Source organism: Candoia aspera, chromosome 8, assembly GCF_035149785.1.
Source record: "Candoia aspera isolate rCanAsp1 chromosome 8, rCanAsp1.hap2, whole genome shotgun sequence".
In the NCBI taxonomy this organism is placed as follows: Eukaryota; Metazoa; Chordata; class Lepidosauria; order Squamata; family Boidae; genus Candoia; species Candoia aspera.
In genome coordinates this window covers 13192494-13216698 of record NC_086160.1, presented here as the reverse complement: position 1 = coordinate 13216698, position 24205 = coordinate 13192494, and the positions used below count along the sequence as shown (strand labels likewise).

Below are 24205 nucleotides of genomic sequence, written 5' to 3'. Positions count from 1 at the left end.
GTGATTCCCATAGCTTATTTATAATCTGCAATTGCTTTAAATTGGAAAAAAAAAAACGAATTTTGGTATAAGTTATGGACACAGTAACATTTAGATGAAATTATAATGAAGTTGCATTTGTACCCCAAATCATATTCAGCCTTCACTCAGGGTCTAGGAAGACAGTACTGTTTGCCTGACTATTTTGAGAATCTCCACTTTGCTTAATTCTAAAGGAGTTATTTCCTTTTGAAAACATTTTTTTCAATTTGACAAATTTAATCACTAATTAATAATTTTATTTCACAAGAGCACCAGGACAGAGTACCCTACAATGCTATTTGGTAAATGGCTTAAGAAAAAAATTTAAGGTTTTTCAAATTTCAGAAGAAAAAAGGGAAGATAAATTCATGCAGATACATGGATGACTATCAGTGGCTACTAATCTTGGGTTAATGTTAATTGCCTCCTGAATCCCAAGTGGTAAAACTTCAATATCAGCAACCATAAAAGAGAGCTGTCAGCTTCCTATCTATACCTGTCAGCTTCCCAAATGCACATGGTTGGCCATGTTGTGATATAAAATGTGTCAGTAAGCTGTTCCAGGTGGGATCTTCGTAAGTTGTTATGAGTCACAGAGTAGGAAATGCTGAACTTGGTATGGAAATGGTGCAAAAAATACTTCTTAAAGCTGATAGGAAGAAATATACAAAATGCAAGCATTCATTTAAGGGATTTCCCCAGAGGAAGTTCTCCAAGATATTCAGGTTTAATTCTTCAGCTCTGTTAATGCCAAGAAAGAATTAGTGTTTAGAAAGTGACAGCTTAGTTGTATGCCCTGCTGTGTTGAGTTAGGTTCAGAATAAGAAGAACATATTAAATAATACAAATAAATAAACAAATAAAGACGACATTTTCCTGTTGATAACTCGGTTCGGAGTGTTTCTCTTTATTTCGGCCACTTTATTTCTCTTTATTTTGGCCTTTATTACAAAGGCCAAAACAATCTTGGCAAAAAACAATAAAAAACAATACAAATATAACAAGTGTCAAGTAACTTGCACAGCTATATTTGTAAAAGCATCCATCTGAGCATCTAAGAGTGATTGTGATTGCAATAAATTGGACAACTCATCTAGTATCTTGGAGTATCCCGAGACCTGTCAGCTAAGAGGAAGAAAGTGCTAGGGTAGGAGGAGTGAGTAGCTCAACTCGCCACATTTTGTAGAAGAGGCAGCGGAAAAGCAGGTGGGAGACTGTTTCTGTTTCTTCCAGCTCTGTCTCTTCCAACTCTTTTTGAACTTCTTCCAACTCTTCTGCCATGGGCAGAGTCTCTTCTGTGCAGAGATGTTGTTAAATCTACTTTCAAGTAGCAAGGATGGCCAAACATTATAATGGGAAAGACTGCTCTGCTATGAGACAAGAGAGGATACTTGCTAAATATATAGGAGAGAAGATGGTCTCCCAACTAGGCCCCCTCCATAGTCACATACAGTAGGTGTGGCTTTACTTGGGTTGTTCTAGATAACTCTCATGTTCACTGTTTCAATGTACACTGTACATCGTAACGTTTCACATGCCATGGCGCTGACGTGCGTTTCTGTTTGGGAGGGAGCTGCTGTGAGGCCTTGTACCAAGCTCTGTATCTGTGTTCATTACAATGGAATGTGTTTGGGTTATGTGCTCTGCTCAAGGCCTTTTCCCGCGGACCATCAGAAGCCATTAGGAGCACCTGGGATTGTGAGCTTGGGAAGATTCTACGGGGGGAGGGATTTCATTGCACCGAGGGTTTTTAGTTTGCATTTGGCGCGCTTTTATCATTCTCAGCTTTCTTTGTGATCCTGCACACTATTCTTTAATAAATCAGATATCTTTGAATTCCTGCTCATGCGTCTGATAGTGTTTTAGAATAGGCATTCATTACAATAACAATGTTGAGTACCCTGTGATTCAACTCTGACCATGCTGCTCAGGGCCCGGCCATGTCAGGTAACAAGCTGATAGCCCATAAAACTATAAATCTGGATGAAGGTCAGTCTTCCATGAGGGTACAAATTTATCCTTCAGGGTCAGAGAGGCTAAAGTATAACCCAAAAGATAGCATTTAAGACCAACATTTCAGGCAGAAAAGCCACATGTGAATCAGCACAGAAATTAAGCCAGATTCTAATCTCGGCAAAACATTCAAGACACACTGGGGCACATGGAACAAAGCTGTCAAAAAATGTAGGTTGTGCTGCTTTGATTAGGGTTGAGTCTCGGTGGTGACAATCTGTGTCCTGTAGAGCAAGTGGCTGATGTGCTTAGCTCTGAACATTTTTGTGGGAGCAGGGAAGTAATTACAAGTTTGGGGGTCCTTGCTGGGATTTCAGTTTGCTAAAGCTTGGAAAATTATATACCCAGATATTTAAGGTCCTTAAATGGCTTGATGTTACAGCCATTAATTCTCCAGGGGTGGCCATGAGTAACAGGCCTTTCATAAAAGATTAGTTTGGTTTTATTGTAGTTAATAACTAGCTTGCTTCTCCTTATACTGGCAAGGAAACAAAGGCTCCATCCGAAGCTGGCTTATGCTTTGGGTCATTTGGCTAAACCAAATCATTTAAATACATTGACAGATTCCCATCCAAAGTATTAGTTAGGCTGTACCCCCTGCTGGGTTGAGTTAGTTGAAAATGAGAAAAATGCATTCAGTAATGAAACAAAACGATTTTCAGATTATGACTACTGAATAACAGCTTGGCTTCTGAGTGTTCCTTTTGATGTCATGGGTTGTGATATTGTATTGATGTAAATGCAACCATAGTCTTACTTGGTTCTTAAGAAAACCACCCAGGGACCTATAATTCCTTCCTTCCTTCCTTCCTTCCTTTTTCTTGACATGTTATTGCTGGCTATGCAGAGCAGAATAATAGTTAGGCCTCTGGTGCATTGTAAGATTAGACAGATGTGCTATTAGGTATGGTATCGAGCTTCCTGGTAATATTGGCTTTCTTTTCTGGGTTAAAGCAATTATTTAGCTCTTACAGCCATGAAAGGTGCTTGAAAGGATGTGTATGGTTCACAGCATAACATCCACAAGCCAGTGGATTATTGAATAACACTTTCCATTATTAGTCAAAATAAAACAACTATACTTAAATAAGACAAAATAAGGAAGATAGAGAAAATGCTTTGCATGATTAATCAGAATTCCATTTTTAACAGTCTAGGTTTTTTTTTTTAATCCATTCAATTGTGTCCGGTACTCAGAGACTGCCTGGACAAGTCCCTGCAGTTTCTTGGCAAGGTTTTTCAGAAGTGGTTTGCCCTTGCCTCCTTCCTAGGGCTGAGAGAAGGTGACTGGCCCAAGGTCACCCAGCTGGCCTTGTACCCAAGGCAGGACTAGAACTCAGGGTCTCCTGGTTTCTAGCCCAGTGCCTTAACCACTACACCATGTATTTCTGCAGTCTAGAATTAGACTATTAGAATAAAATTTTGACTTTAGGATGAAGTTGTCTCATACTCTCTTGCCATGTTTGATTACAAGCCTATTAGAATATTTACCTGGTTAGAACTAGTTCAGTTGCTATTCTAGGTCCTTTAGGACTTTTAAAGGTTTTTCAATCATTAGACCACTAAAATATCACTTAATTTATAATCCAATAAATCTGCCACCAATCAGTCTTTAAATCAAAACATTCAATTGCATAAATTTCTAGGCTGGTAACTGAATGAATGGGAGATGCGGTAGCTCTGCGGGTTAAACCGCTGAGCTGCTGAGCTTGCTGATTGGAAGGTCGGCGGTTCGAATCCGCGTGATGGGGTGAGCTCCCTTTGCTAGTCCCAGCTCCTGCCAACCTAGCAGTTCGAAAACATGTGAATGTGAGTAGATTAATAGGTACCGCTTCAGCGAGCAGGTAACGGAAGTGTCTACGGACAAACGCCGGCTCTTCGGCTTTGAAACGGAGATGAGCACCGCCCCCTAGAGTCGGACACGACTGGACCTAATGTCAAGGGAAACCTTTATCTTTACTTAACTGAATGAATGCAGCCACCAGAAACTTAACTTTACTGTTTAATTATTGGCAGCATCATTTCTTTCCAGCTATGAATGAAATTAATTTATTTGTGTGAAATACTATAAAGAGCTTGAGGGAATCATTCTGTAAATGGAGGATCTTTTCTACTCTCTACAAAGAGTTCCTAGTGTTATTTAGATTTATTACCTTAAGCCAATGACTTTTGGTGCTGTGTTAAGTCTAATATCATAATATTTCTTTTAAAACTTCACAGATGTTTCTATCAGAGATTAGTCTATTAATTATATAGATAGAATATTCTGCATCATTCCTTGTTAGATGGTTCGATGATACAATTCTATTGAAATATACACCTGCATGATTAAAGTCCACATTGGTTTTATTCAGATACGTGCATTAACTTATATGATTACAAGAATTAAAAGCATTTCTTATATACATGGCAGTGTTACATAGGTATTGTGATATTTGAAAACACTCTTGTTATACCAGTATGAAGTGTTACAAATGCTTCATGTGCATTATCTCAGGAAGACGATGTCAGATACAGTATTGACTTGGATTGCAAGGGATAATGTCTTGCTGAACGATATTAAGAATTTAGGAGAGAAGAAAGACATAAACTAGCTGTATTTTATAAGAACATTCCCAATATCCAGCCTTAATTTATGTATCTTCCTTCGTGACTGTAATAACTAACACATTAATGTTTTCTTGGTATAACTTGTGATTTTTAAAATTATTATTATTCAGCCCAAATGACAAGTGGAATTACTTTCTTTTTATTGCACAAAAAGATGTTTGCATTCTTTTAAGAAAAAAGAAAGAAAAATAGCAGTTTTGTTTTGGAATCAATACAAAATCCAGGGTGCTCCCCTTAAAGAAAGGGGAAGATATGAAGAATGGTGGAAAAACCTTCACGGTGTAGCATAAAGGCATAATTTGTTCATTTGTTTTGACATTGTCTCTTTCAATATGATCTTCTCTTGGAAATGCAAAGAGAAATTATTTCCACGAAGGCATCTGTCAACTGCTTCACCTATTTGTGTGTGATATTTTAAGCCCATGTTTCACATCATGTGCTGCCTGCTGTTCAGCTGATCCTTGCCGGCTTTATGATAAGTTCCAAAAATAATTGCTGACTTGGACATTCTCCTACTAGACTAGTGCAGAAGGGCAGTAAAAGTCCGGCTTAGTCAAGGACAGCAGACGGGGTGAGTCAAGTGGGCTGAGCTTCTCCTTGTGTATTTGCCTTCTAACCCTGTCTGCTCTATTTTTCCATGCTTTTCCGGATTCAGAGAAAGGTAAAATGGTTTTCTCTATTTCACTTCCTTCCTGCCTTTTGTCACTGTGGTGCCTTGCAAGTTGTGGTGAAGCAAACACATTATTTGATTGCAGCTTGGTGTCCTGTTGCTTATCTGATTGCTGCCCTTCAGACTCTTGAAGTGGTCTCACTTAGATACATACATGTAGGGTTTCAGACATGATAAGAAATTATGACACGCAGTTACATATAGTAAGAAGTTATCTTAGGACAGTTCTATGACTCTGTTGGTCTTTTTCCTTTGCGACTTGTGACGGTATGAAAACCCATCCATTATGGCAGAACGGAATGCCTGTACAGTACTGTGAATCTCCAGGACTAGGAAAAAATGTCTACAGTGTGGTCTTAAATGCAAAGTTGAGCTTTGACTTCTGAGCAACTTTTATTACTCTTTTGTTTTAAATCCATCTTTATGTATGTAAGATATATGTAAAAGACAGACCCCTATGTCTGGTGAAATTTCAGAACAAGGATGCAGAATGTTTGGCTCAACAGCACCTCTTACGTGGGCTCCAAAGGCCCCTTGAGAGAATGGGACCCACAGGCTTTTTTTAAGGGAGTTTTGAAGGGGGAGTTTTGAAGGGGCAAAATCAGTGTCCTATGTTTGGCTGAAGATTTAAAGCCCTATTCCACCCCTTAGAACTTCTAACTCGCAATGGATCTGGGCCCTTTAGAACCTTGAACCCAACCCCATGCATCCTATTCCCCACCTACAGTACTTTGGGAGAGTGGTCCTTACGCCACACAAGTTATACATTTCTGTTTCAACAAGTAAAATTTTCATTGTTCAGTGATTGAATGCCCCACCATGCTTCTGGCTTCTCCCGTTTACTAATTAAAAAACGCTTAAAAAGCTAAACTCTAAATTAGCCAAGTTAAGGAAAATTATGGACAGTGGCATACATATATTTTCATTGAATAGTTAAAAAAAAAAACTTTGAATAAAGCTCCCTCACTATTCAGAAGTTGAACATCAGTTTTCAAGACAGATATCCTGAGTTTGGGGCATGGGGTTTCTGAGTCCTCTTAGATATGACAGAAATCTGGAAGAGCTCAATTTTTGAGTCATTGATCATGAGATGTTTGGTTGATAGCTGAAGGCATTCTGGAAACTGGACTAATGATGTTTTCTGCTAGCAAAAATTATTGCTGTTGTTCTTAGCCTAGACATTACACCTCCTCAGAGTTCCTCCTATTTATTTTGTCCTGCATCAATATACATATGAGGCCAATAGAAAGATCCTGGAAAGATCTGGAATTGAAGGTGGTCTCTGTGCTAGTTATTTTCTGTGTAATGCTCAAAATCTTGAAGAACAGGTGTTCTCCCAGCTTTGGGAGAAGCAAGAGGATGAAAAAGAAGCAGAGTCTGGAAAAACAGAAATGGATGGCCACCAACACCGAACCCTTTCGAAACCTGTTACTTGCTGATTAAATGTACATTCTCCCTTTCAACTAAAACTATTTTGAATTAAAAACTGTTTTGGACAGCACCCTAGTGAGTTTGGATCGGAGGGGGACCTCTGATCTTCTATTTGCTGTTGAGGTGTACCTCCCCACATCCCGTACATTAGTCATGCTGGTCAGAATTGCTGGAAACAATTCAGCAATTATTGAAGGTCACTGTTTGGGCTGTATTTTGTGTTTGTTGTAATAATAATTATTACAGACATGGCATTGTTGTGGTTTGCAATCTAGATGGCCTTTCTGGATCATTTCACCTTTACAGTCCATCTGTCAGCTGAAGCATACAGCTTCTACTTTCAAAACCCATTGTATCCCTACGCAAGTCACTGAAGGAAGTCAAGAGGAATTATTTAGCTGTCTGTCAAGAACAAGACCATATACTTAATGGAGCTCAGTGCTGCTGAAAGCATCAGGGAGTTCAGAGTCATATTGGCAATACAGTCTTCTTGCTGTTCCCTGGAGAGAGCACTACTCAGGGATAAGAAAATGGTTTTCCTCTGTATTCATATTTCATGAACTTCATGGAGAAATTGAAGACGCATTACTTTGCTTAAAGTGGGGAATGAACTATAGTACCAAAATTCTGGAGTACTGAGCCACAAGTATTATGAATAACTATACTTTACTGTTGGATGCAACCCAAGATCTGATTAGATTTTACCAAACACAAAATTGGAAGCTAGAATTCAGTAGAAATGCACAGGATGTCTGTTGGTTTGCTTTGTTCTAGGTCACAAAATAATTGTCCAAGATCACAATAGTTTGGTATTATTGTCAAGTTCATCTCTCTTGTTGCCCCGCTTTCTTCTCCTAACATGCCCTACTTTGCAGAATTATTAGAATGATAAGTTGGAAAAATCATGGCCAGCAGATGCTAAAGTGGCCTTGTACATCACATACAGAAATAATGTGTAAGTTTTAAACAAGGGTGTCTGTGAGGGAAAGTGCTGGATGCTGATCCTCCATAGCAGTAAAATTTAGAGAGGAGGCTTCCTTAATTCATTCCATTTCCTTGGTATTGGAAGCAGTGTTGCTAATAAAAAGGTGAGGTGTTTGATTTTTTTTTACAAGCATGTCTGTTGAAGACTGCAAGGTAGAAGAAAGCTTTGTATCAGTTAAACTATGTTAGATATGAGAGTCACCAGAGGCTGAGCTAGGTAGAACATAAGACACCTACCACTGTTTCATTTCCAGATTTTCTTTCACTACTATTACATATTGGTAGTAAATGCCTTACAGGCAGTCCTTGGTTAATGACTGGCCTGTTTAGCAACCATTCAAACTTACAACAGTGCTGAAAAAGTAGGTTTACGACTGGTCCTCGTATTTACAACGGTTGCAGCATCCCACAATCACATGATTGACATTTGTGACCTTCACAGCTGGCTTCCAATTCCCCAAGTCAATGGGGAAGCTAGCAGGAAGTTGCAAGTCATGGTCACATGACATTTCACTTAATATTCATGCAGGATTCCTTAACGACATCAACTGGAACTATCACAATTGCCGTCGTAAGTCAGTGCAGTTATGTAACATTGCACTTTATGAGCACATCGTTGCCAGTCCAACTTACTGTTGTTAAGCGAGGACTACCTGTACCCTGAGTGACGATTCTAATTTTTATTATGAAATGTTGATCTCAATTTTTTTCTGATAACATGATCTTGAGACAGTTATTCTTAGCATGACATGTCCTACAAGTCATGCTATGAGATGGGAACTGTCTATATTTTTCTGAGTTTCTTGTAGGAATAGTAAGGAGAGGATTAAAATGTGATGTTAGAATTAAATCATCCCAAGCAGTTGTGGGCCTGATAGCATCCTTCCACCTTCTGGCCAAGCACTGGGTGGGTTCACGGGAAAGAAAACCTTCATCACCATAGAACTGGTAGATTATGGTGGATATAGATATATCTTCCTCTGCGTCTAACATTCCCAACAACTACTGGCTTGAATCTCTGGGGTTCCATGCTGGAAGGAAGACTTGAGGACCGCTGAAAAGCTGCAGAATTCCTGAGATGCTGGGAAGGAGATAGTGTGCGCATGTATTTTGTAACTAACAGAATTTATATAGGCTGCTGAAGGAGAATGAGAAGTGAAACTAGTTAGTAAACTAGAAAGCTTCTTCCTCCATACCAACTAGGGCTGGTAGGTGTGGTGAAGGGAGAATGCCAGCCTGCTTGTGAGTAAGCCACAGCACCAGACTCTGAGTGCCTGCAAACTCAGGGCTTGTTGAGCAAGGGCTTGTTAGGCTGTTCTGAAGAAATGGCAGGTGTGAAGGGTTGGAGAGAATAACAGTAATGACAGAGGATGACCAAGAGAAGCCAATAGAAAAAGCATCTGCTGTATAAACAAACTCCCCCACCTTTCTGGACTCAGCTCACTGTCCAGGCAGAGAAGAGAGCTGGTTCCTCACACTGGAAAGCCTTACTTGGAGGTAAGGAAGCAGCCAGAGACTACTCAAGTAAGGAGTTGCCTATGTGCTCACAGCATATCTGGAAGGCTTATTGAGATTGTTGGTGCAAGAGCAGGAGAACAAGCCTCAGACTGGGCCCATCTACTTCCTTAGTTAGATCTTTTACTTTGAGCATTACTTTGAATTCTTGGTTTGGACTGTGAGGCTCCAAAAAGTCTGTTTTGTCGTCAACCCCTGTCCCTGAATGCTCAAGGGATTGGGGTGAATAAACCTCAGCAGGTTTTCTACATCTTGGAGAATCCAGTGTTTGCTTTCTGTTACTCACTACAGGTAGTCCTCGCTTAACAACCACAATTGGGACCGGAATTTTGGTTGCCAAGCAAAGCACTCATTAAGTGAATCTGACCTGATTTTATGACCGTTTTTGTGTCGCAAATCACAGGTGTTAAGCGAACCACATGGTCATTGAGTGAATCACAAGGTTCCCCATTGATTTGGCTTGCCAAAAGCCAGCTGGGAAGGTCAAAAATGGCAATCACATGACCATGGGATGCTGTGGCGGTCATAAATGTGAACTGGTTGCCAAGCACCCAAATCATGATCATGTGACTACGGGTACACTGCGAGGGTTGTAAGTGTGAATACCGGTCATAAGTCAGCTTTTTCAGCACCTCCATAAGTCCAAACCATCACTAAACAAATGGTTGTTAAGCGAGGACTACCTGTAGTCAGCTCCTGATCTCTCTGCCTACAAGGGTCTCTGCCACAATAGGAGTTATTGGATGTCACTTGAAAGAGCATGCCTGTTAAGACTTTCAAGCAGTTTGTTTCAGTGGCTGAATAGTTTCTAAAAAAAATATCTTGAGAAGATCAGCTCAGCATGGTATCAGCAGTATACTCATGCATGTACAGTGTCATAACATTTTCCCTTTGTTATATTCACGTAGAATAAATATGTATTGTCAAAAACCATTCTGAATCTTATCAAACATTGCAGAGCATCTAGAAATTGTTTTTCTTCTGCGGAATGAGTACAGAGCTAGACAAAAAAACCCAAAAAGATTTATTTAGAAGGTCTGTTAGTGCATTTAGCTATGCCTTTACTATAAATTATTTCTACAGGCAAGTTGATTCATTAGATGATTGGAAAAAAAACACAATCAAGTTATGATGTAAACAGCAGGACTGAATCTCAGAGAGTTAAAGGTCACATGGGACAGAAGTGTTGTTTGCAAGACGTTGGATTAGCTTGAGCAGGAGGAAATTGTGGCAGCTATTGCCTTCATGGGGGGAAAAAAGGAAGGTCTTGCTCAGATCTCTATATGAACCTTTAAAGTCCTTTTAAAAGGGAAAATTCTGAATTTGTGGCTTTGGTCCCATCATTTTCATTAATAGAAATTCATAACACCTTTCGGGTTGCATTTAATAGGGACATCTCAAGGGGAATTAATGTAATGAGTGGCTCACACTTGGCAAAATGCACATAAATTATCTTTTATGTCACTGCATTGAGCCATCGTTGCACAGTTAAATAGTGCTTAATTGGTTGCTTATTAGGTGTTATCTAAGCATTACCGATGATTTTCAAATAATTCCAGATCCTTCCCATGCACAAGAATTAAAGTAAATGAATTAAAAATCTTTGCTGTTTGTTTTGCTTTTTTTTATAAGTGTAAAGAGATTCTCCTTTCTTTTGTAATTGTCCAATTAAGGCCCTTTAAATTGAAAGGATTCCCTTAACATGTTAAGCTAATCAACTACAACGAACCACGGTCTTGTATGCAATAATGGTTCATTGATCATCCTTACAACTTGTTTCCTGGTTTTAATGCACAGCAACAGTTCAATCTAATTTAACTGATGTTGCAGAATTACTGTTAACCAGGCACAACGCTTGCTAGCCTGACACCTTCCAGCATCCCTAACCTACCAAGGCTAGAAGTGATAGTCCCTAACCCTTGTTGGGGAAAGCTTGTGTAGAGCATCTGCATAAGGGATTAGTAAATGTCAGCTCATGCAAGAGAGAAGGCAACAATGTCTGGGGCACCTATTTCTTAAGGGCTGTTTGAGATGACAAAAATGTTGCTCCTTTTACATGGAGATGCCTTACTGAGATTTGCACGTATTGTTTATAGAAAGCTAGCACGCTAGTGGCTCATTAGATATATCACCTGAAGTTCTAAGAGCAGCTGCCGCCACTTTATCATCTCCTAACTTTCAAGCTGGAACAGTAAAAAGAAGCGAGAACCGCCTCAAACTTCTGGCTGCTCTGAACCAGCCTGTAAATGGCTGTGATTTAATGCAAAGTGATTTAGAAAAACACAATTTCTTCCTGCAGCCCTTTACACGAAAGATTCCATAAGAATGTAAGAATAGTAGCAGATTGTGCCCCAAACACATTTTCTCTAACAACCTTTATCCAATTTTACAAGCTCCCTTCTCTAGCTCAAAAATATGCTTCTCTTTGGCAAGACTGGGTCATATAAATCAGAGGTAGGCGACCTTTTTAAATTTTCATGTGCCAAGGAATGCAGTGGATAAGGCAATAAAATAATGGTGCTACTCAAGGAGGTAGGGTTTTCATTGTTTTTCTTCCTCCTCGGGGATTTTTCTTCTAAAAGTGAATTAAATCTCTTAGTGGGTCAACATGTCCTTACTTCTTATCTTCCAGCCCCAAATTGTTAGAAAGTCATACCGCCATTTAGCAGTAGATTGCTGAATTTTGGTGGTGTCATTTGGATGGCTTTGGAGACCATAAACAAACCCAAAGACTTGGAAGATAAGTGCAGCTTAGAGGGTACTCACTCTTGAGAAAGGGGGGTGGGGGGTGGGGGGTGGAGAGAGAGAGACTGCAGCCTTTTCCAAGAACACATGCACTTCCCAATGACATCTTAGGGGTTCATAGAGCAGAACCCTGAGTCAATGTAGAATATCTACACTGTGGACCTTTTTAGAAGTCCAATAATAAAATGTGTAGATTATTTCCATGGCTAGCTTTTTTCCCCCCCAACCAGAACAGCATGGGCTAGGATTGCCCAGCTAAGACTAGGCTGTCAAGCATAGATAATAGGAATCCATCAAGAAACTATTCTGTCTTAAATCAATTCCACATAAGAGCATTTACATATGATGTAAATTGGTTTAGGGACACCCCCCCCCATTATATTCTTCTTTCTATCTGTGGATCTTAAATTCTGTGATTTAAGCATTAGTCTTAATGTATTAGTTATTCTCCACCTCCATTTCTTCCTTAAAATAAAATATAGACACCCTAGAATCAAATTTGAATTCTGTTGATTACATGGACAAATCCATAGTGTTTTCTTAGCAACCATGCTGAAGAGCTGTGCCACTACCTTCTTCTGGGATGTTTTTTCAACTCCCACCATCCTGTACAACCCCAAAATTCCCTCAAGATTTTCTATACAAGTACTAACCAGCCTAACCCTGATTAGTTTCTTACTCCAGAGAAGGTTGGCCAGGTACTATGACCTGCTGAGACTTCCTCCTCACTTTGCTGAAGTTGGTTTGACATCTAGGGTGAACACTTTGCTTTCATGGTTTACCAATCTGTTCTTGAGAAGTTTGAATGGAGCAGTTTTGCTCATAAATCTCTGTTTGTATTAATCAGCTTGAAATTAGCTGCTTAGAATTGAGGTTAATGGAGGAGGTGACCCAGTAAGAAAATGGATAAGAAATCGAAGCTGATGGTGCCAGTAATTAATTCAATGCTGAACTCTTTTTACTTCAGAAATACCAAATTGTTGTGACCTGCCCCCCCTCTCCAGTTCAGAGGGTTATCATTTGCATGAATAAGGTCAAGGTACCTTAGTGATCATGCAGGAAGGTATAAATTGGAGATAGCTAATGATTCATGTGGGGAAGAAGTGTTTGGAATTGAATGGGACTTGATAGCATTGAAAAAACCCTTTTGTCTTGGTCAGACACAGTTTTGACTGTGGATTTTGATTTAATTAATTATTGAAGTCCCTTTATCTCTTGACCTTGCTGGAAAGATCCACGATTGATTGCTAATGCTGACAGACAGCTGCTGGTTCCCTCCTCCCACCTCCCTAGACATTTACACTTAATGTATCTGGCTTAAAAGAAGGGAAAGGAAGATATCTTCTAATATAGTTTCCCAGCTTGCAGAAGCAGCTTTACCAGCTAATATGACAACTGTGTGGAATCGAGGCACGTGAAGGGAGCATCTCAGAGAAGATAATTGAAGATAACTACAGGCAACTACAGGAGATAATTGAGGGAGGGAGACTAATTCAGACTGCGAGAGGAAGATTTTTTTCCCTAGGGAACAGCATGTTCTCATCAAAATTTAAAGACCTCATTTTGATATATTCCAGATGAAATTACAAAAGAAAAAAAAACACCTGGATTCATTAAGAGCATTTGTGTGATTACTCTTTAATTTCTCATGATATTATCATGTTATTTGTCCATTTCAGACCCATCATAGATGTATTTCTTTCTTTGAAGCAAAGGGAACTGTGCCTTTGACATGCTGAGCTAGCAGAGTCCTCTTTGTTTAGAATTAGCACTCAATGCATTGGCAGAAGAATGGACACAGAATCATATTTGTTTGAAATGGGGAGCATTTTATCTGAAGTGGTGCCTCTGATATTGGGAGAGTTGATTATTGGGCAGTGTGTGAGGAAATGTCTATCCAGGATCATTGTTCTCCATCCTTATGACCACCAGAAGCGTTTGAATAGAATTTTGCCCATTGGGTGGAAAAAAATGGAATTTTAGCCTCAACACAGCTGGAGGGCATGAAGCTGCAGGGCTCTGGGTTAGCAACTAGTGCCTGAAAACTGCCAGATAAAATTCCCTAATGGAGAAAAAGAGGGTCAGAATATGTTTTCTTGCTCTTCATCTTGCAACCACAGCCGTGGAACAAAATTGTTCTCATCTGTCCGTTGTCTTTTTCTTCAGTGGAAACTTGCCTCTTTCTCTTGCGGTGCTGTACATTTTAATATATGTCTCTCTTGCTTGCACAGGGACTTTGCTTATGTAGCAAGAGACAGAGAGACAAGAATTTTGAAATGCCACGTGTTTCGATGTGACACCCCAGCGAAAGCCATTGCCACGAGCCTCCACGAAATCTGTTCTAAGGTGAGTCTCCTTCTTTTGTCCCTTTGCTTTTGAACAACCCCCATTCTTCCCACCCTGCTGCTGCCATTGTCCTCCGTTGAAAAACAAATGCCAGCTTCAAATTTGTAAAAAAAATAAATAAATTAAAAAGTCAGCCCTCATCTAAGGTAAAGGTAAAGGTTTCCCTTGACGTAAAGTCCAGTCGTGTCCGACTCTAGGGGGCGGTGCTCATCTCCGTTTCTAAGCCGTTAGAGCCGGCGTTGTCCGTAGACACTTCCGGGTCATGTGGCCAGCATGACGACACGGAACGCCGTTACCTTCCCGCCGAAGCGGTACCTATTGATCTACCCACATTTGCATGTTTTCGAACTGCTAGGTGAGCAGGAGCTGGGACGAGCAACGGGAGCTCACCCCGCCGTGCGGTTTCGAACTGCCGACCTTCCGATCGGCAGCTCAGCGGTTTAACCCGCAGCGCCACCGCGTCCCTCATCTAGCTTTGTGGTAAAGCGGCCTTTGATTTCTTTAAAAATACAGAATGAAAGTAGACACCAAGCCATCACATAGTTAGGATTTTCCATATGAACCTTGTATCTATGATTTTGTGATTCTGATTCCATCCCAATCAAATGATGTAGCCTTGCTGATTTCAGTGGAGTCTTTTTCTGTGTAATTATTGATATAACAAGAACATTTATGCTTTCCATAGCAATACATATAGGAGAACTTCTGTAGGCGGTGTTGTTCAGGAAAGGCCTTTGAGTAGCTAATGCCAAGGCAGCCCTCACCCTATTCCTCACCCAGCATGCCCCTGCTCCAAAGCCCCTCGCAAATACTTTCCGTTCTCCCCTCTTCACAGAGACTGAGTTTTGAATCCAAACTCCATGCTCAGCTATCCCTGTTTTAATGGGTTGCTTCTTTAAGATCAGGAGAAGGAAATTAAGAGACAACCTGGTTTTGCCCACTTCCAGGGCAACTTGCATTAAGAATTGAGAGAGAATTTTGTGAGAGAATCCAGCTAAATCCAGAATATAGTGACTTATTGTTCTGATAGCATCGTTAGGTTTATGAGAGGGGAGCATGAAGCTGTAAGGCTGGCACATAAATTGCCGCTGGCTGTGTTATCCTCATTGCTCCTTATCTTGCAGCCCCCATACTTAGTGATGGGCCATGAAAGGGCTTTGTGTTCAGAAACAGCTGTGGTTGCACCGGCCCTGCTGTCCCTTATCTGTTTTCTGCAGTTGTTTGCCGCTGTGTTGGTCCCATGAATGTATACGTAAGGGGGCAGCTAAAATAATCTGGTTACCAGAATACTTGACTGCAGATAGATTGTCTCTATTAACGTTTTGGCTGTACTACATGTCTTAAAGGCAACAGATATCTCCCGTAAAGCAAAGAAAAATGTGAAATGTTCCAACCCGTTCTGTCATGATATTTTTCCCAATATTGTTTGCCCTGAAGACATTGCTCACGTATTTGTCCCACCGAGATAAGCTCCATAAAACCTCAGCTTGCTTTAGTTTAATGAAGCCCATTCCTACAAACGTATTAGATTAATATCCTGAACCATTAATTACTTGACCTCCATGAAACACAGTGAGGTTTCCTCCTCAACAGTTCTGCATGCGTTCTGCACCAACTGGAGTTCAGGTATGAAAAAGAACCCTTCAACAAAATTCCCTTTTACCGGCGTCTAAATGCTGATTCTCAAAAATAGGGTTGTGGTGTAAATAAAATTCTTGCCTAAGGGAGAAGAAAAAAGATGTATTCTTCCCATCTTTTGCAGATTATGGCTGAACGGAAGAATGCCAAAGCTGTGGCTTGCAACTCATTGCAGGAGCGGACAAATGTTACCCTTGATGTTCCCTTGCAAGGTACAACCTGTGACAATGCATATGTTTATAGTTGTGATAGGTGCGCTCATAAATGACGGTGCTGTTTAGAATCATGATAGACAAGTTGCACAAAATAGGTATATCAGTTTTTAATTGAGTCAGGGACTAGGCCATCACTTAAAAAAGGTTCAGATCAGTTGTGGTAGATGTTGGTTCATTGGTAAGTGCTGCCCAACCTAAGCATGTATCCATTGCTACAGCAAGCATAGCCTCAGGATCTTTAGTTTTTTCAATGCCACTGCCTGTATTTGATGCTTTTCATGCCTGCAGGGTCATGGCATCATTGAGTGACATGGAACAAAACAGTGTTACGGTTTTGATATTATGCACATCAGTTGCCTGGCTGGGGGACTTGCCTGGAAGACATTGCTGGACCCCAGCCCTTTGTGGCAAGTGAGGAAACCAGAGCTCAGAGTCCTTTTGCTGTCTTGTACTAAATCAGATCTTTGGGCCATTCTTAGTACAGTCTAGTGAGTCTAGCTTGCAGTAGCTGCCTTGTCTGTTATATATTTTACAGAGCTGGGCAGCACTTTGGGATTTAGAAAATATGCTTCTTGGAGGGTGAGGGAGTGCAAATATAATATAGCGTTTGCCTGCAACCCTTCAATGCAGCCTGGTCTTTTCCCAGGCTGGCATGGCTGCCCTCTGCAGGCTCTGTGTGACCCCCAAGGAATTTTAGACAGCTGCTTTGTTTGCATCCCTGTGTGCTCCAAAGCACCATTTGGGAATCATATTGGAAGCATTGCACAGTCCTAAATTTTAACTGGAGCTGTATTCTGACCCTAAACCATATGCCATTTCCAACCCTTGTGCTGATCACAAATTTGTGGATTTTGAGATATGCTTATGTAAGCTTCTTCCCTGACTCTGACTCCTAACTGTCACAATAAGATAGGAATTACTGTACAAAATGAAGATTCATAGCACTCATTTCCTTAATTCCCCAGATATCAATTAGGATCCTTTTTAATATGACTTAGAGCACAGATTTATTGGAATCAATAATATTATCAGCTACCTGATACCTTATTCTCTTCTGGCATTAAAATAAGGATGGGTGGCCTGATGTGAAGTTTATAAGATGAAATTGATGTTTTGCTTCCCTGCAGTAGATTTTCCTACACCAAAGACTGAGTTGGTCCAGAAATTTCATGTACAGTACTTGGGCATGTTACCTGTAACTAAGCCAGTGGGTACGTAAGCGTATTTTTTCATGACTATCTTAAAAAATGTGTTCTTTCTGATTGAAGAGCTAATTTCTTTCTGTTCAAAAGGGCAGATACAGGCCATAATATCTAGATTTTCTAGACTTGCTGGGATTAGGTAATTGTTCTAATATCTTTAGTGATATAATTAGTGTGGGTCCAGAGAACGATGTACTATAAAGGATATAATCTAGTCTTTCTAAGATTTGGGGATTACTGGAAATTTGGGAGAAGATCATCAGGATTTATCTGTCAAGGCGAGAAGAAAGGGATTTTTTACAGAAAGTAATGTAACAGCTACTTTGGTTTTGATTTCACAGAGCTAAAAAGAAGCAGTTGTCAAGTATGACAACCATTCTGTTCCCAAAATTTTATTTTAAATCTACATGTTTGGGAAGAAGTAAAAACTTTCTTCATCTCTGATATTCCTGTATCATCCTATCCTCTCTCCAAAGTTCCGTGGAGTGGTGTACCTAGGTTTTGTCTAATTTGATTGTCACTCAAGCCATATATAAACTAGGCTGGGGAAGATAAACCTAAGATCACACACTAGTTTCCATAGCATGCTTAATTAGATACTGAATTTTCTGAAATTCATGCACTACATTGAATCCTAAGCTAACCAGATTGGCTGGGTTCATACAACACACTAAACCACTCAAAATCTAGCCACAGCTAAAACTAGCCAAGCTTAATATATTGTCTGAGTGCAGTCACTAAGTAACTTACCCCACTGTGTTGTGCAAACACAGGCACAGAGTTTCAAGCCCAGCTGTAACACATGGATTATCTTTGTTTTGCATTTTTGAAGCAAATGAGCAGGTTTTTCACCCAGAAATTTCCACCGCAGCTGACAAAGATCAGTAACTTCCGGACTTAAAATCTAGAAGCTGCAATGGCATAGGGAAAAAAATTGGATGGGGACAGGAAAGGGAAGAAGCAAGCTTTAAAGTTAATACAGACAAGCCAAAAGAGAAGCAGTTCAAGCAAAGGAAAAATGAAATGTTGTGTGTCCCTCAAAGATCTAAGGAAGTGTGTCTGTTGTCTCTGTTCTTCTGAAGGTATGGACACCCTGAATGGGGCTATAGAAAATCTGATGGAGTCCTCTAACAGAGAAGATTGGATGCCTGTCACCATGAATGTTGCTGATGCTACTGTGACAGTCATCAGCGACGGAGTACGGTTCTGTAAAATTGTCTTATTTTTATTTTATTTATTTATTTATATTTCAAATTTTGTCACCAACCATCTCAGTTGAAGAGCGACTCTGGGCAGTGTACAGTACTTATTTTTATTTATTTATTATTATTTATTAAACAAATTTATAAGGCCGCCCAACTCATACACGGTGACTCTGGGCGGCTTACAGAGTATACTAGGATTTACTACTAGGATTTGTTACTTGACCCAGGGCTTTATTTTCCTCCAAGCCTTTTCTATTTAAGATTATTGGAGAAAAGAAGCAAGGTCTGTATGTAGCATCAGAACACATTTGGTGGCAATTTATGATTTGTACTACGTTTTCAAAACACCCCTTTTGCCATATGTTACTATTTTCACTTACAAAAATAACCAAACTGTCAATTTAATTAGCATTATGTGAAAAAAAAAATACTTGAAATCAGTGAGGCTTTCAGCTATAATTATCTCGGATTTGTGGGGAGAAAATTAAATGACTTGCATTGATCCTGCCCACAATCTAATAAACTACAAAGTTAATTAAGTTTAACTAGAAGATTAAGCCAGGGAATACAGCATATAAAGTATATGCTCTGCCACTTAGCTACGTAAGTACAGAAGAACTAAATACGCTTTGTACTCGGGCAGCATTTCTCAACCTTGGCCATTTTAAGATGCGTGGACTTTGACTCCCAGAATTCCCCAGCCAGCATGCTGGCTGGGGAATTCTGGGAGTCGAAGTCCAGGCATCTTAAAATGGCCAAGGTTGAGAAATGCTGCTTTAGGGCATTATTATCAAGGTCCCTTCCAGTTATTCCATTCTGTGACTCTTTTTTCTCTTCCCCTCTACCAGTTTGATCAATTCTACATTCACTGTTGTGCTTGGAGGTTTTTTGGGGGGGAGGGGGGTCCTAGAAGGTGCATAAAACTATACAATGTACCTAAGTGTTCCAACCACTGAACACTCAGTGTCAACTCCTTTAGCAGGAGGGCCAGTGATGTCAAAATGGGAGGTGCAAATGGGCAATCGAAGCCCCGCTTTAATGGGTGGAGCATGCATCGCATGCATCTAAAAAGGGGCAGGGCCTCTGGTCGTGCTTCCATTTTGACATCAGTGACATCCCCCAGCCCCAACAGACACTCCTGCCTTTTCTCTGGATGGCTTGGAAGATTGCTTAAGTTTTCACATTGACCCCATCATTGGTGCAGGGGTGTCTGCAGGGTATGGGCAAAAAAATAAAGATGGCTGCAACAGTGCAATGAAAGCTCTGCCAGGTTTTTACGTGGCCACCATCCTGACTGTGTGCCCCGTGGAGGTCCCTGCTTGGTGCAGACACTCCTGATTGGACAGCTCTGAATCAGTTCATCTGCCCTGTGACACATGTTTAAGGTTTCCCTCCTACACTAAATTGTGACCGCAAGAACCTTTTCTTTCCAACTAGAATGAAGAGGAGATTGTGGTGGAATGTCGTGTCCGGTTCTTGTCTTTTATGGGAGTGGGTAAAGATGTACATACGTTTGCCTTCATTATGGATACGGGAAACCAGCATTTCGAATGCCACGTTTTCTGGTGTGAACCCAATGCTGGCAATGTCTCAGAGGCTGTTCAGGCTGCTTGTATGGTAAGTGGGACAATTCTATAAATAGTTGCATGTTCTCTCAGCGCAGGGCATTAAATCCCCTTTCAGTCTGTGGTGCATAGGGTTACATTGGCAAGGAAAGCAAAGAGAAAATAAATATTAGTGTCAGCTCTCCCTGTCAGCCATGCTTCAATGCTCAGCAGGAAAACAAGCCTTTTGCAAGGAACAGAGGGGCTTTACAAAAAGGGACAATGGAAAAAATAGATTGCAAAATTGATGAAAGCGACAGAATCCCCTGCTTCACTGATACTCAGCTTTGGCTTTCAGAGATCATCCTTGTACTTGTCAAAGACTCCCATGGGCTAGTATTTCTGACTGAGTTAAAATGCAACAGCAAAATCTCCGTGGGGTGGTGACAGGGGAGTCAAAATTGGCAAGATGGTGGATGTGGCATCGTGACCTTGCCTGATCTTCCATGTGTGTTTCTGTTGTATGCGTATATGTGTGTGTGCTTGCATGTGTGCGTGTGCAAATAGGCTGGGGCTTGCATCGTGACATGCCCACCATCTAGCCTGTTCCCCTCTCTCTATCAGGGCAGCTGTGGAGCAGGATAACTTTCAAAGTGGAAGTAGTCCCAGTTTATTTAGTATTAGATTTATATCCTATCTTTATTTTGTACAATGCTAGGCAGGGTATAGGATGCTTCTGCCTCCTGTTTTCCCCACAGCAACAACCCTGTGGGTGGGTTGGGCTGAGAGAGGGATTGGCCCAAAGTCACCCAACTGGCTTTCGTGCCTAAAGCAGAAGTAGAACTCACAGTCTCCCATTTTCTGGTCCAGCACCTTAACTACACCAAACTAGGTCTCCAGATTTAGAGACTTAGGTCAAATCTGTGTGCATGCTTAGAACCCATTGCATGTGTGAAATACACAGCATCTTACCCATGATGTTAGAGTTCATTAATGTGAAGTCCTTGGTGCTTTCTGAGCTTGGCTGTTTGCTTGCAGACATTTCATTACCTGACTAGGTAACATCATCAATGCGAGTAAGTGTGGGGTTGCTCCCATTTTATATACAGCAGCTTGCCCTGCCAGTGTTGGTGGGGGTGTGGTTTTCTCCTTGGTAGTTCCTTGATTAGGGCATTGCTCTCTGCTTGCTTGTGTTGTCTGGTATTTAGACCACTCTAAATCCAAAAACTCTAGGGAATTCCTGGAACCTTGGCACTCAGACAAAGAAGAGTCCCTCTTCTGGGGGAGATGGGCAGTGGCTAAATAGGAGTAATAAAATAAATAAATAAATAAATCAGACACATAGAGATAAACCACATTTACACACCATTCAAGAGAGAGAATTGAAAAGCTAAAAAGGAGACAGACTAGAACCCATCCTTTCCAGCAGTCAAGCAGGGATTAACACCAGAGAGGTAGATGGCAACGACAAGGTGATGGCAGTGGAAAGGCTGGAACCCTTTTTTTTTTAAACCTGAGGAGAACAAAATAGATGTTTTAATCCTACCAGGGCAGGAATTGCCAGTGGCCCAGTTTTGGGGACAGCCAAGGGAAGCTCAGAAGGAAAAGCAAATGGTGTTCTCTTCTGTTCTTCCAACCGAAACATTTGTTGGACTGGAGACCATTCTGTAAGCAAAGCTCTTCTGCTGTGAACACTCTGGGAAGAGCTGTGCAGGATCAGGCCAAAAATCTCCCTCAACTATCTTTCATTCTTCCAGTCCCCAACCGAATCCCTATCCGGAATCTATCAATCTGTAAAAGCATCATCAATCCAGATGACTAACACATTTTGCAATGCAGTCATAGCAGTTTAAAATAGGTAAATCAATGTTTTGCGAGCACAAATTAAAAATAATAGTCATTGGGATAAGAAAGGAGAAAAGGCTGGGACAGGCCTCTCCAGTGGGCATTTCATATATGCCAACACCTTCTTCCTAGCAGCCCCCCTTCTCCGTGGTCATTATAAGAACCTGCTGAAACAAGGCAAGATTTGCCCTTGCATCCTAAGCAATGCTGTGTTGAATGACAAACCTGGAGAGCTTGTGACCTCTTTCAGGGCTGTGCAAGGGACAGTGCTGGCATGATCTGCCATTCACAGCTGACAGAGGACGTTTTGGTGTCAGCTCTACACCCAGACAAATCCCTATTTTTCAGTTTAGGAAGGGGCACTACAGCGTCTGTGTGACTTGGCAGAGGGTTGATCGTGAAGGAGAAACCTTGAGGGGTTCAAATGGGACCCCAAATTATATAAGGTTATATTTGAGTAAAGAATTAGGCTGTATTGTAGACTCAGCAGAAGCCAGCAAGCGCCCGGAATCCACAGCTGTGCTTCAACAAGATAGGTGAATGGGTTAACTGCAAGAATGCAAACTAGCCGGCTGGGAACCAAAGATTTTTAAGATAGCTAGGGGAAAATGACATAGATCAATTCAAGGGGTCATTGTTTAAAATAAAGGTTTCCATGATGTAAAGGAGGGTGACCTTATCTAATACACCTCTAATGGGGTATTTAAGTAAGTATTAACTGGATCCCATTAATAAAGATGATTTTTATCAATGCATAACAGTAATGGCCTATTATGTTCAGGCTGATTATATGTAATTGTCATACAACCAATCAAATGAAAGAGACAATTTGCATGTGTTAATTAAGAGGGCTAAACCTCTTAACTCCTCCCCTCTTCAGGCTTTGCCCTTTAGCCTCTGGTACTGAAAGTGTCAATAAAATCAATTTTGCTTCAGTGGGAGAGGTGTCTTGGTGTCTGGGTTAAACAACCTCCTTTTAGGGATTTTTTCCTACAGTAGTAGGAAGCTGAAAGAAATGAATGCAGGCGAATGACCGCCCACTGCGTTTGCTGTGTTGCAGCTGCGGTATCAAAAGTGCTTGGTTGCCCGACCTCTTTCTCAGAAAGTCCGCCCACCCCCTCCTCCAGCAGACTCCATGACCAGAAGAGTCACCACCAACGTAAAGCGTGGCGTCTTGTCCCTGATTGACACTTTGAAACAGAAGCGTCCCGTGACGGACATGCCATGATGGACCTGCGGGCACCCTGGCGTTCCGAAAACGTCGCGCAAAAGATACAGCGGCTGCGTTAAAAGAAAGGGGACTGGATGATGGCCTTCCATTGAGACCTTCTTCATCTTCAGAAAATTTGCCCTTATCAAAAGTAATAGTAGACAAGCATGTTCTCACTCTTGCTGCCACCAAGTCATATGAAAAGAAGCATGATATTTTTTCCCCCCTGTGAGGTCTGCTCCTCGAGAAGCAGAAGGCCTGCTTTCTGATTGTAAATACTACGAACGTTACTTAAATTTACACATCCAGAAGAAAGGAATGCAGCACATGGCTCCTCATCTTTGCAAAGAACCGGTCTGATGATACTCATCACCCCCTGAGCACTTTGCCCTCTTTTTTAACAGTGAAATACATACCAAGTATTAGTTACTGTTGTATTATTATACTACTAATACCAAGCTTCTTATTTTTTACAAAGCAGCATTCATAATTAACCTTTCATCCTCTGCACCGTAGTAATAACTTAACCTTGGATCTGCAAGCATAGCTGTGCTGCAATGGAGAGACCCTTCGGTGGAGGAAGGAATACGCCAGCTAGGTGACAACAGCTTGTGGCAACCACGTGCATGTCTGTGTCACTGCACATCCAAGTGTGGAGAATCTGTCCTTCATTGTCTCTTTCTAGCACAAATGTATATACAGTGAAGAAGACAGAAGTGTACCGTTGTCACATAAAATCTCTCCCTGTGGTTTGTGTGGTTTTTCTTTCAGAGAAGGGCTGCCCGTGTAGGAAAAACACCATATTTGAAGTGGCCTTCAGTCCTGAAATTGCATTTGTTTACATACTAATCCATCTTTGAGAAGTTGGGCAGGTTAGAGTGGGTTTTATTTTGGAACAGAATCCTCCCCCAATGCTGATGACGCTAAGGCTCAAGTGCCTCTTTCCCCTTTCATAGATCCAGTTCCGTTCTTTTGTACATTTCACTGGGATACATGCGCAAATGGGATACA

General features: G+C 40.9%; 1 protein-coding gene across 11 annotated transcripts in view; it reads left to right on the top strand.

The window, feature by feature from the left end:
• Positions 1–23943, top strand: part of APBB2 (amyloid beta precursor protein binding family B member 2) — a 183022-nt gene extending 159079 nt beyond the window's left edge. For 8 of the 11 annotated variants that reach the window (XM_063310123.1, XM_063310122.1, XM_063310119.1 and 5 more), the window contains 6 exons: positions 14221–14335; positions 16098–16185; positions 17316–17399; positions 18473–18588; positions 20033–20212; positions 23045–23943. In XM_063310123.1, coding sequence (XP_063166193.1) covers positions 14221–14335; positions 16098–16185; positions 17316–17399; positions 18473–18588; positions 20033–20212; positions 23045–23212 — 751 coding nt within the window. In that variant the 3' untranslated portion in view covers positions 23213–23943. Of the gene's footprint in view, positions 1–5222; positions 5306–14220; positions 14336–16097; positions 16186–17315; positions 17400–18472; positions 18589–20032; positions 20213–23044 lie in introns of those variants that run through there. The other 3 variants (XM_063310124.1, XM_063310127.1, XM_063310128.1) reach the window with 2 other exon arrangements.
• Positions 23944–24205: the final 262 nt, after the last annotated feature.